The 13,369-nt window shown below is 43.6% G+C and overlaps 1 protein-coding gene and 1 pseudogene across 1 annotated transcript; one reads left to right on the top strand and one right to left on the bottom strand.

Annotated features, from left to right (window-relative positions):
- Positions 1-1,327: 1,327 nt before the first annotated feature.
- On the bottom strand, positions 1,328-9,288 carry LOC133922070 (ribonuclease TUDOR 1-like). The gene is made up of 17 exons (XM_062367229.1): positions 8,904-9,288; positions 7,891-8,056; positions 7,478-7,552; positions 7,262-7,375; positions 7,071-7,175; positions 6,765-6,971; positions 6,473-6,688; positions 6,267-6,374; positions 5,959-6,129; positions 5,672-5,872; positions 5,213-5,575; positions 4,896-5,126; positions 4,632-4,817; positions 4,486-4,563; positions 4,209-4,403; positions 2,551-2,925; positions 1,328-1,937 (listed from the first exon to the last, which is right to left on the bottom strand). The coding sequence occupies exons 2-17, from the start codon at positions 8,038-8,040 to the stop codon at positions 1,749-1,751; spliced, it is 2,964 nt and encodes a 987-aa protein (XP_062223213.1). The 5' UTR covers positions 8,041-8,056; positions 8,904-9,288; the 3' UTR covers positions 1,328-1,748.
- Positions 9,289-11,369: 2,081 nt separating this feature from the next.
- On the top strand, positions 11,370-12,234 carry LOC133923051 (inositol polyphosphate multikinase IPK2-like; annotated as a pseudogene).
- The last annotated feature ends 1,135 nt before the right edge of the window (positions 12,235-13,369 follow it).

Here is a 13,369-nt window from a genome sequence, read left to right as displayed (position 1 = left end):
GGAACTGCACATGCTTCCGGCTGCTAGGACATACATCATGTGAAGTGCTAGCACGGTCGCTAACATTTCAGAATCCAAGTCCACGAGCCGTCCCGTCCGTGTATCATGTAACTACTAGATTTCTTGACACGCAACGACGCTACCGTCACACTACAGGCTAGTAGCTGACAAACGCGCACATGATCTATTTCAAGTTGATCAGATAACTCATATACAATGGAGGAAGTGTTGTTAGCATAGATAGTAGCATCGAGAGAGACACTATAAGCAAATACGTGCCTAGGAGGTAGGGATGGCATTGGCTACAAATTAAGTGTCTAATCGTGGATAAAAATCCTAATGGATGTAAGTAGAATGGATTCTTTGCTCACGGGTCTGAACACATGTTTGATTCTAAACCCAATGGGCATACTCTTACAGGCATAAGAAAAGCTTACCTGTGCTCATTTTGACCATGTACCCGTATGGACTGACAGGTGGACCAAGCAGAGAAGCCACACCTCCAGGCTTCCTCCACATCTCTCCAAGACCTGAACTCCCGTCGACCCCTCTCAAACTCCTGTCGCCTCCCCTCACGATCCCTTTCTCTGTCTCTCATCGCCCTCTCTCTTCCCAATCTTCAGATCGAACTTTGGATCTGACACTTCTCACCCTCAGCCACCGGAGACACCGGATCCAAGAGAAATCACCGCACAGAGATGACAAATGAGCCCACAATCCAGCACAAGATCTAAAGGGCCCTATCCTGCATTGCGTCATCCTAACTTGCCCGAGCCTCTCGTTGTTCATAAAGCTGGCAACTGGACCATGCTTACTAGGCGAGCCAAACACAACACAACCCGAAGCTCGACGGGTCGGACTAGCATGACATGCCTCGTCGGGCCTAGGCTGAGGCCGCAGCATGTCGTGCCGACACTAGCACGACCCACCCCGCTGCCCAATCGCCCGACCCAGTGCCTTGCCCCATCTCGGCCGCTCCCCTCCCCGGCCACCCCCACCCTGCCTCGCTGCCCAGCCACCCCGCTCAGCCAGCCCGTCGTGCTGCAATAGAACATGATTCACCGGCGGAAGATGTGCTGCTGCATGGTGAGCCCTGCACCCCCCCCCCCCCCACCCACGGAGGGAGGACTACAAATTTGTAGCTGGTAGCAAATATGGACAGCTCGATGACGAAGCATTGAATCACGAGTGCTTTGCGTTACGCATACGGACTGCAGGCAATAGTGCAACGTACACCCGAAGAAAAATGCTAGCTACTTTCGCCCAAGAAAAATGATATCAATCAAAGCAATCAGTAAATGCGTATGAGAGATCGTCAAGGCACCACTGGAATAACTGACTGCAATCCTGAATTTTAATTCACTGCAGTTCCCATTATATTCTGTCTACAAAGAACCGCAGCTCACAAGGGCACGATATTATTAAGTTCAGGGAAAAAACAATGTATCTTTAACCTTCACCTTACGATGTAAAACGGAATAACTTGGCAGCAAAAGTGCCAGGTTTCGCCTCGCTAAGTCCTCTGTTCTAACCGAATAAATAAAGGTACCCCCTCACTAAGTTTTCGTCTATTCCCGGCAAGAGTCCACCTTAAGGTGTCCAAAACTTCATAGCTTACCACTTTACCAGAGCCCCCCCCCCCCCCACTTGGGATGTAAAACATTTCATAGCTTACCAGACCTCCCCACTTGGGATGTAAAAAACTTCATAGCTTACCACCAGCGCTGTCCCCAGGAGCGCCATGCCATCTACCGACGGCCTCCAGGTTTCCTTGCAGCTGGAGCTTGCTCCTCCTCGTCGGATTCGACATCTCCGTACTGCCAGATCTGCAGCCTGTCCTTCTTTGCTTTCTCCTGGAACTGTTCCAGGTTCTGGAGTGCCGTCTTCCTCTCCTTAGTGTCCCATCTCTTGCTTCTTTCAAGCCGAGCAAGCCCTTCCTGCAGATGTAGTCAGAGTAGGCGCTGTTAGGAATGAACATATGCTTCTGGTTGCATAGCATGTACATCTTTTCTCTGACTAGTCAGCGAACAGTCATCTGTCTTCAAGGCCACCAAATGCGAAATAGGTGTATACTGAATATATATTCAATTATGATTTACAGGTGTGATAAACTAGTGTTACTTGGCGAATTATAATGATTTTTCTTTTATAGCAATATTATGAACAAAATGCCATGTAAAAAAAATGCACAAATTACCAAAAACACGACGTATGTCATCGACAACACTGGTAATCAGGTGCCACTGTTTCTCCCAACCAAAATACAACTGCACGCCATAGCCTTTTTAAAAGATTACAAACAGCATAAACAGACACTAACGAAAGAAGGAACTCAAAGGAAGTATTGACATTCAAGAAAAAGAAATGCAGAGAGATAGTAGATGCTGTCTCTTGTTTCCAATCTAAGGTCAACATTTCCCATGGAGAATTGTTAACTAAGTGGTTCCATTTTTCAAAATAGAACAGAAGAGCTCAACTATTTGAGAAGTGAAATGAAAACGTATTTTGCAGCTCACCAAAAAAAAACTAAACGGAACTGCTAGCACAAACCTCAAGCATGGTTGCATTTATGCTAGTCTCTGTCTCAGCATCAACAAGGGTAACAATAAGAATATTCCCGGTTCCTTGTCCCTTAGATTTCCCCCCAGAAGTGTCACGTTCTTCAATCATTGCTCGGTACTGCTTTGAGTTGCTGAGCAAACATTCACTTAGATACTCTGCTGCTTCCTGACCGAAATCATCCTCTAGACTTGGTACTTTTATGAAGGCAAGGCTGCATAGCTGAGCAAGAGCAGGAGCCGAGGAAACAGATGAATCCACAGGTCGTATACGACTGTAAGGAACCACTTCTTGGTTGCCATAGTCGATGTAAAATACTTCAAACTTGTCATTGGGAGATTCTACAGCTCGAGGTCCATTCACGATCTGCACATGTCATGAGAGGACTTAATAATGGAAATGCTGGAAAGAACAGAAACTAACAATGACAATCTGCACATAAACTCTAAAATTGAGGTGTTGTAAGAAGAGTAAAACATAAGCATGCAGAACTTCCTACATATGGGGGCATGAATAATGCATTTCCAATAAAAGTGACAAGATATCGGTATAGTGTTTTGCACTTGGCCTGACATTAGCCACTTCAATTTATATGGAACGACATCTCAGATCTGTTTTTTAGGGGTCATCTCACATGCCCAGTCCGGGTCACATAACAGTGGAAACCTATATCTGTGTGATGTGTGATACCACAAAAACTCCTAGTGTAAACCATTCAAGGGCATTTGGATGCATCCACTTGAAAAGAGAGTCAAGGTGGAGTAAGTCCTTGCAATCTGAGTCATCTGCTCATCCATGCAGTGTGATTCTCAGTCCGCTTGAATCTAGCCCATCAAAATGAAATCAAATGGTCAAAAGTTTGAGCTTGCAGTAACCTAGATAGGGGCTTGCACTAGATACAGACCTCTAATAATCAAATAAAAATAATCTGATGAATCCATTTTGTGATCCATTCACTGGGAGCATAAAAGAGAATTTTCACCAAATAAAACTGGTTACCGAAGCTTCCATCATAACAAGCCCACCAATTTCGATGGCGCACTGAAATCACGTAAATATTGAAATTTTGCTTTCGAAAAGTAAAAGCCAAGATTTATAAAATACAATTAGTTAAGTAACTAGTACGGAAACAGACAAATCAACTAGTGATTACTAACTACCATGGAAATAGTCAAACTTGTTGAGAGCATACCATCAAACTGTGACACATCATCAACCACATGACTACATGAGCATCCCCCTATCATTTGACACATGAACCCATTTGGTCACTGCCACCACTCGCAGTGGCAAAACTCGAGGGAGGGAGATAAGTGAAAATGGAAGAGGAACCAAGAAAGGCTCACTAGTGGGTCCCATATTCATTAGGTACCATGAGGGCGCTTGTCTAGTTGCTAATGTGTCAGATTCTGAAACAACTTCTCTAAAAATTGGCAAACAGATAAGGCCTTATTGAGGTGTTAACAGACCAAAATGAGTGGTTTGTGGGGGGGGGGGGGGCATTTTAGAATTATAAAATTTATGCTGCTCATAGAGCAAAAGAATTTTCAATAAGGTCCTCGGATATAAGGTACTAAAAGTCTAAAACATAGTTCGACTATGAAGATTCAGTTAGTTTCAACATACATGTGAAGTAATTGTATACATACCATAGCTCTATTCCAGGAGTTGTCAAGGCCAAATTGTGCTATGACTATCTCTCCCTTCACAGGATTAAAAGCACCAATGACCGGTGCATCTTTAAGTTTCAAAGATGCAAGCTGCTGTTGAATTGAAGCCACTCTCTGGTCACCTACTGTCTGGACATAGAACTTTCCACCACCAAGGACTTCCGTGACAACAACCTAAATATAGTCATGTAAAAATGTCAGATCATTTTCCCAGAAATGGAGTGCGCATTTCAATGCTATTTTTTCATGAACAAACCTTGAGAATTTCCTTTTGTTTGGATTGAGGTGTGGATCCATTGGAAACCTCTTCACCCTCCACGTAGTTCTCCCATATCTTGAAAAGTAAAGAGTCAGTAATGCTTTTCAATACTGCATACTTCGAGAAGAAAAAGGAAAGGTTACCTTAAGTTTTTGTTGCTTTGCAGACTGTTCAGCTCTTGTTAGGACATGAGCATCCGGAATCCTATCCAAACCAAACGAACTAAGCTTAGCCAACCCAGCCTCTAAAAGAACTGAAGCCATGTTGGTCTTGGTCTCCCACAAAGAACCTAAGAATGTTCCAGTTCTATCAACTGCTTCAACCTCTATCTGCATAAATCACTTTGCATCCTTTAGAAATTGAAAATGGAGAAAAGGGCAAACCAAAAGGGATAGACAAAATCATACCTCCACATCACGTTGTAGTACTCTTCTCCTCATTAAAGCAATAGCTTCATCTGAGTAGGGCTCACCTTTACCAGGGCACCGAACACCAGAAAATGATAAGGCAATACTGCAAGTCTCCTTAGGAATTGTTAGCTTGAACCGATGGCCACTGAAAACATATTCAACGATGGCGGAATGTCTTCTATTCCGCTGTAGGAAGGGAAGGAAATCTTTTGCCTTCTTCGCAGATACCTGATTAGACAAGAAGAAATGATAGGTTAATGAATGAGCATAAAAACTGTAAAATGAAACTAATGGAACAAGTGAGGATGCCTAACCATTGTTAAATCTGTTATATGCATCACAGGAGATTCCTTTCCAGAATGCTTTCCTTTCTTTGCTTTCTCGGCCCGTGATTCAGCTGCTAATAAAGCATCATAATAGTGTGACCTTTCCTCGTAGTCACGATGTTTGGATGTTTGAGCAAATCCCCGTGCAAGCAAAAGCTCAGCAACATTAACTCCAGGCTGGCTGGCTGAGCTCGGAATAGAAGATATGTCATCTCCATCAGCCTGGGAAGGTGAACCTAGAAAAACTGAACCATAATCCAAAACTCTGGTATCAGCCACGTTCGTTGTGGGCCCAACATTTTGGCCATCCACAGTGCTGATCCTTCTAGAGTATTCCATTTGAACAGTTACCTGAAAATTGGAAAAATAATCAATCAATTTTAAACAAATGTAATAACTTTTTGTTATAAAAAATTTCCACCGTGTAATCACAGGCCCTATACATACTTGTTTGCCAATCAACCGTGTGCGCAAGAATTCCTTAGCTTCACGAGCAAAACTTTCAGGCTTATTATCGTCTCTACGAGGATTGCCCAACTTAGGAGCTCTAATGCTTGAGAGATTAACCCGACGTTCGGCAGACGGACTTCCATAAGGAGCAGCATCATCAGCAACAATAATGCAATCGCCACTCACAACCTCTACCACCTGTGAAAAGATAAAAATGAAACAAATTAGTTACAACCACAAGAATCATGAAAAATACAAATAATCAGTGAGAACATAGGACACACCTTTCCAGTAAATTTCTGGTCATGGATAGGCTTTGAGTTAGTGACAGGGGGCTTAAACCCTGTCCAGATTCTCAGCTGATCCTTTTTAGCTTGAAGCTCTGCATTCTTCAGCTTTATTTTGACTTCAACATCAAGCATATTAGCACTCCATTCGACATACTTTGCAAGACCCTATTAATAAAAAAGGTTGAAACATGATTTTTCGATGCAAGTACATTTAACATTTCAAATAAACATGAAAATGTCTGTTTATTAAAAGGAATCATGAGGGTTCGAAATAAACATCATAGATAAATAATTAGTCATACATTTTCAACAAGCTCGAGGGCCAAGTCCTTTGCAGTCTCCCCATCAGGGTAGTACACCGAACCAATTATGTTACTAAAACTGTCCGTACCCTCCACCACAATCCGCACCTAGGGAATTTTAAATATATATAATATCATGATGAGTAATATGACAAACTTTTTATTCAAGGAGCGGAAAAAGATTGAAACTAGAGGAGGTTGCTTACATCTCTGTTCAGAACTCGAGTCTCTGTGAAGTGCTTGGCTTCTCTTCCAAACCTATCTGGTGGGACTTCAGTAGAAGCTGCAGATGCAACGAGCCTTTGAGCTGTAGTCAGTTGTGCAGGTGTTCCCTCCGAATCTTCACCATTTGCACCATCAGCAGTACCATTTGTTTCAGCAACCACAGTAGGAACCGAGGAGCGCCTCCCCATGGACGGAGCCTAAATTTATTTATAATTAATGTTTACCTTATAATGTAAACGATAACAGCAAACAAAGGGTGCATGAGAAGCATACCTGTACTCCAGCAACGTATATCTGCACAAATTGGAAACTTGGAAGCAAGTAAACACGAACAGTACTACCATCACGAACTTGTTCAACAATGGCTTCCAAACTCTTGCCTTTATTTGCAACAGCAAAACCCTTTGCATCAAAACCGCTTGCTTCACCAATTGCAGAAGGAGGAAGATCTCTTATTGATTCTTCAGCAGCATCGGGTTCCTGAATGTTAGTAGAGAAGATGTGTACAACAGAACATCAAGAAAGGCATTCATCTCATGCAATAAAAAAAGTTGGTCACAGAAACAAAAAATTGCTAACCTTGCTCCAACGGCCTAGACCCTGTTGCTTGGCAACTTCCTCCAGCCTTAGCAGCTCAGCAAGGTATGGGCTTTGTTCACCCCCTTTTGGGCCTTGCTCCTTTACCTGAGTAAAAAAAATAAAAGAAGAAATCAGCAACACATATGATAAAGGAAGTGAAAAGTGAAAAAGGAAAGTAAACTAGCCATTACCCTTGCCCATCCAGCAGAAACTACTGAGTAGGCGACGTTCTTGTCACCAAGGTAAACAGTACCAAATTCTCGCCCAATATTTGGAGCTGTATAATCCACTCTGAATGTGACCTCCTGTAACAGATTATAGTTTCGCATAGTCAAGGAAAAGGAATATAAGAATACAATGAATTATATGAGAATTCGGAAAAGATATTAATTTCACATAGAGCACACCTTCCCAATGCAAAGCTTTCTCAGAAACTCCCTGCTTTCCCACGCAAAGGGCTCATCCACTCCGCCACGGCGAGCCTAGATCACCATGAACTTTTGATGTAAATAAAGAAGGAAAAAAATAAAGAAATGCATCGAATAATAAGATGCTACAATTCATAATAAGGGTATATTCTTAAGTGGTAAGCTTTAGTAACAGAACGCAACCCAATGTAACACATTGAAGGAGTGAATCCATATGTGAATTATACACTTCCATTAGTTCCCAGGCATAACATGAAAACTTAGTGAACATAGAACAAGCCAATAACTTGCACCAAATTCATGAAGCAAATGAACACAGAAAGTAAGTAAAAAGGCCAAACCATATCCTGCATTACCAACAAGGATTTCGTCAAGTGCAGACTGAATCTTACCAGCCTTGGCGCCATAAGATAGGACAGGGTGATGGACTTCTCGGGTGGGATCTCAGCCTTTGTACTCCCCATGATGAGAAGACAGTCCCCAGATGTCACAGCCTTCACCTTACCCCTCAGCCATCCTGAGGCTCCTGTGTTGGACGCCATGACAGCAGCTTATACCCTGCCATCAAAAGGAAATATGAAACTTTAGTATCAGATTATTGTAACAAATTTAGTATTGTTTTCTATCCTATTCTGCAACACACATTTTTCCTGTATCTGGATTTCAGAGACACATAGGTAACTAAAAATGCAAAAATGACAAATCATATGGAGACAATTCATTGGAACAATGCCAGTTTATGCACAAATCATAACTATTTAAAGGTATAAACCAATTCAGGTAATCCTAATACGGTGTCTTCATGGTTACACAGTACCAATCACTCCACTTGGCACACAATTATGAAAGTAAATAAACAAAGCTGCGTGTATTGAAAAAGGAAATGAAATCTCAGCAGTAAGCATCACAGGTATGCAGGAATGTAAAGTGACCCGCTTTTATCCTACGCAACAATCACTGAAAACGAGCAAGTTTCTCTAAATGGAAACATGGGAAAAAATTGCACCAGAAAGATTTGGCCCACCCCCACCCCCAAATACCGCAGGAGTCCAACCACCCACCCCCGGGGGTCACCACCTTTCTGCCACGGCTAAAAATCCAAATCCAAGGCAGCTAAATCTAATCCACCGCCCACGCGGTGCCACCGGAACAGCCATGCAAAGCTGCGACCGTACACGCGCGCGTAGATCTGGCACTGGCACCCCCTAAACCCGCGCGATCTCGTGGAATTCCGACCTCGGCAGCCGGACCCCGAGCAGAGCAGGCCGCGCCGCGCCGAATTGACCGCGCGCCACGGCCGCAACGCGCAGATCGGGCCGAGCGGCGGTCCTAAACCCCCAGATCTGCGAGCTAGCCCACCCAAACCGCCACGAAATGGAACGTGCGCATCGGATCAGGAGCTCACCTGGCCCCGGCGGGATCGCCTCGCAGAAGCGGAGACGCACAGGCGGGAGTCAGATCTTGGCGAGCGGATAAGGGACGGGTCCCTCCGCGAGACTCGTTATATACGCGCGAGGGTGGGGCGCCCCTCTCGCCGGCGTGGCGACGAGGAGCGGAGGGGAGGGGGAGCGCGTGAGGCTTTTGGGGTGTAGCGAGCGGCTAGACGAGGGAGAGAGGAGTGAGGGGAGAAGGGAGGTGGTTTATAGGCGCGGCGCGAGGGGTGGGCAGAGGCTGCTGGTTTTGGTTTGGCTGGTCCCGTCCCGTCGCGCCCGCCCCCCCGCCCGCGTCATGGATGGGTGCTCGACGAGGGTTGCTCGCTTTCACGGAAATGGGCGTGCGGTTTGTTAGGGGACGCGAGATCCGACGACGACCGCAGTGGGAGCTGCAAAGGGGAAGCTGCGGTGCAGTGCAGGATGTCGATTTGTTCTGTGTTCGTACTCAAGAGTCAGGTGGGTGATGGTAAGAAGGCGAGTCATGCCTTGTTCGGCCGGCTAGCTTTCCCTTTCCACATCAGGTTGGTGTTTCTTTGGCTGTGCTGAAGCCCACTAATGGAATCATATTTCCTAGGTTACTCTTCATCTTCATTGCCAAAATAGAAGGTGTTCAGGCTCTGCGACAGATGGTGTCGACGGTCGCACATTTTGAATGTAAATATAAATAAAATAAATTAGTAATGTGGTGTATATAGGAGTTACAAAGTGCAGTCCTTAAATATTAAAATCATAATGAAATAAAACGACAAATAGGCTTAGAGTAAAAGTAAAAAATCCAAGTTCAATCCGAAAATAATTAAGATTGGAGTCTAAAGTGAAATAAAATGAGGACTAGACATGGATTGGAGGAAAGAGCTCGCATCAAGAAAAACATATAACTAACAATATTCAATAAAAAAATATTCAAATAAAAAGTAAAATACAAACTTGATTTAAACTACAATGACCCACAAAGTATCTCGCCCTTTTATATCGTGGTTGGATTATGTTTTTTTTTCTTTAGATATTGGAATATTTCACCACATGCCACTTCAAACTTGAGAACGTGGGTCTAAGAATGCATATCATTGAGAAAACAGATGGCATATAAGGGGTTAGGATTGAGAAAAGTTTGTAGCGGCAAATAAGCAATTGAGCCTTATATCAGATAGAGAAAGTTTCACTACGAGGGTCTACCCAATAGACGATCAGGTGATGAGGTCTAAATGGCCGAACATGGGTTACAATAGTTATGCCTTTCACTTTAATGCACCATGCAAGTAGACTTTGTTCATACCGAACTAGGGCGTCCACGTGATTTTCACAAGCGTTAGTGAAAAGTGGTTTACCCTAATTGTGTGCATCTATAAATACCCTAACTGAACGACTTGCCTAACATTTAGCACTTTGTTGTGATATAGTTGATCTACAACAGATTCTCTCTTTTGTTCGAGCATTTAACTTTGTATTCTTAGAACAAAGTTGGTGAGAGGCTTTAAAATGCTAAGCTTATATTTGTTCGAGCTTCTTCAACTATTGTTCTATTTCAATTGAGCGCTCCGAGCTTATTGCTTCTGGAGGTTATGGTCTCCTCAATGGCTTCAAGGGAGTTTGTGGTTGGTGATCTCTTCAATAAGGTGAGAAAAGAGATCAAGGAGTTATGATGTAATGAACCTCGCCTCCTAGAAGGAGAAAACACGCTCGTGTGGAATAGGTTCAATTTTAAGTCCCTCAATATCATTTAGGAAAGAGATAATATTTTGCATGCAATCACAGAGCCAAGCTGCTGAGCACTAAGGCCGACGGGCCATACTTGGTTGGGGCATCGCCAACTCCGGAGGAGACCGCCACTGCCATACCACGCAAGGAAGTCGACGTTGCACCGCTGTTGGAGGCCAAAGTTGAAGCTCTACCACTACTCGAGGCTACAACCACGCTGTCGGCGGTCGGCGCTGCCTCTAATCCATCGACGGAGGTCGTCCCTACACCTCCGTCACCCACATCGCGTCTCCCAGTGGATGATTTCAAGCCATGTAGTTTTTCAATCGATTTTGGAATTTTCTATGAATCAGATTGAAAGTTTTCTGAATCAAAAGTTTTTCTTCTCATTTGATTGGAAAGTTTCTTCGAATCGATTTGAAAGTTTTCTTTCCAATTCGTTGATTTTTTAATCATTTTTTAAAGTTTTTCTTTGTGCTGGTAGCACAGCATTGATGGCAGACATGGTGGGGAGGGGGTTGTGCACGTGGGGAAGGGGTGCTTGTTGGAGGGTGGGCGGGCGCGGGCAAGAACGCAGTAGAAAAGAACACTAGAAATATCATGGATCAAGCAAGAGAGACCATTGAATTGAATGATCTCAAAATTGCTAGATCTCTTTAAAGTCCTCCGGTGTCTTGACCCCCCTCCCCTCCCCCCCCCCCCGAACCACTTCTTACACCGTCGCCACCCGCCGCCTAACCATGTCTGAGCCGGACTTCCGCTCACCGGAGCACCAGGTCACCAGCCACAATGCCTCCGTCAACAAGTTGGGTCCGCTCGTTGATGACTCGAGCCTCTTCTACAAGCCGCTCCAAGCCAACGATCACGAGGAGCACAAGCTCTCCTTCTATGAGGCGTTCTCCGCCCACCCCGTCGTCTCGCACCGCGGGATGCCTTCTTCCCGTGGTTTCACGGCACGCGCCTCCTCCCCACTACGGCGTGGCCCAACGAGTCGCACCCCCACATTGCCATCGAGGATCTCCTCACGGGCCTCGTGGCACTCTCCGTCATCGACATCAAGATTGGCGCGTGCACGTGGCTGCCAAGCTTGTCGAAACCCTATGTCGCCAAGTGCCTCGCCAAGGACCGCGAGGCCACCAGCGTCCTTCTTGGATTCCGCGTCTCTGGGGCGTGGGTCGTCAGTCCTGGGGACACCGTGTGGTGGCCGGAGCGATCGGAGCTGAAGGCGTTGGACACCACTGGGGCCCGTCGCATGCTCCAATGCTACATGTCCCTCATTGCCGACAAGGGACTAGACTGCACACTCACCACGACAATGTATGGTGGGGAGGGGGAGTCTTGTCGTAGTTGCACCAACTGAAGGCGTGGTTCGAGGAGCAGACTCTATTCCACTTATACTCAACATCGATTCTTTTGTGCTATGATTCCAATGCAATGTCAACGACCGGAGGTGGTGGGGTGTGGGTCAAGCTGGTGGACTTTATGCATATCGTCGATGGTGATGTGGTGATTGACCACAACTTCTTAGGTGAACTTTGCTCATTGATCAAGTTCATTTCTGACATTGTCGTTGAGGCTCCTAAGACACCTTTGAGTCCTTCTTAAGACAAGATATTGGCATTTTGGAGCTGATAACAAAGGTAAGGCTCAGCCTTTGTGTTTATTGTTCCTTTGGCATGTTAGATTTGTTAATGTATAAGGATGCTAGTAGAAGATATTAGTTCAAGGATGTAATGTGGAAGGGAAATTTTGTTCATGGCTCAGATGTTGTTGTCTTACGATGGGAGAAGATAAAGTAAATGAAAAGATTCTCATATCATTGTGGTCATCAAATCTACTGGAATGCACGATTGTTTGTAAAAAAAGATCAGAATATTGTCACTTGAGAAAAACTAGGATGTTAAAAACACTTTTTACAAAAGAAAGTTTGATTATGCAATCTGGATTGTGGTAGCTTTAGGAATCTCTAGAAGTAGAAAAGTTGAATGATAATAAGAAAATATTAGCTCACAAGTGAAGGTATTTGTTCTAGATACATTTTATCCTTTATTGTTAAGTGATTTATGAACATGAAAATAATTTTAAAAATGATACATGACTCTTCAAATTTGTGTTTATTGTTGAGACCAATGAATTTATTTATTAATTCTAAAATTGTTTTATTACTATTGGTGATGATGGTGATAGGTTTGACCATTTGAAGTTGGGTGTCTTCATTACACTGAATAGACGCCTAACGAGACTTTTCATTAATGCAAATATACAAAGATTTCAATCTTCTCAAGTTAAACATTTAAAGATCTAAATAAGTTGTTGATTGATACTATATGTAATTATTCTTACTTTTATCCAATAAGATGGATAAGATATGTGTAAATAATCTCGTGATGTTGACCACAGTGGCTATAAACCAACGATATTAACTAGAGTAAACTACAGTATTTAGTTAACTAACCCCTGCTTCTCGAGGCACACTCACCATAATTCATCCTTTGTTGTATTTACCATTGATGCAAAGTTCACAATCTTTATTTGGTCACTCGCATAGATCCTACTTTTCTTATTAGATTAGGAATAACGAAAACAGAACCAGTATATTACTTATATATACCAAGCTTAAGAAAAGTTTTTTCTATGATCTTCATTTGTTCATTTCCATATATCCTATTTTTCTTATTAGATCTGAATAAGAAAAAAAATATTATGTCACTACTATGTACTAGGCTAATGAAGTATAAAT

The sequence above is a fragment of the Phragmites australis genome, chromosome 6 (assembly GCF_958298935.1).
Source record: "Phragmites australis chromosome 6, lpPhrAust1.1, whole genome shotgun sequence".
Classification (NCBI taxonomy): Eukaryota; Viridiplantae; Streptophyta; class Magnoliopsida; order Poales; family Poaceae; genus Phragmites; species Phragmites australis.
Note: the sequence above shows the minus strand (reverse complement) of the source record. Positions and strands in the feature narration are given on the sequence as shown.

What these genes read in the sequence shown, in the direction of transcription:
- LOC133922070 (XM_062367229.1), bottom strand. Translation starts at nt 8,040, where the DNA reads ATGGCGTCCAACACAGGAGCCTCAGGATGGCTGAGGGGTAAGGTGAAG. An exon ending in CCCTCGAGCTTGTTGAAAAT is followed by an intron (nt 6,130 to 6,266) that starts GTATGACTAATT and finishes TTTTATTAATAG; the next exon opens with GGTCTTGCAAAGTATGTCGA. An exon ending in ATATAACAGATTTAACAATG is followed by an intron (nt 5,127 to 5,212) that starts GTTAGGCATCCT and finishes TTGTCTAATCAG; the next exon opens with GTATCTGCGAAGAAGGCAAA.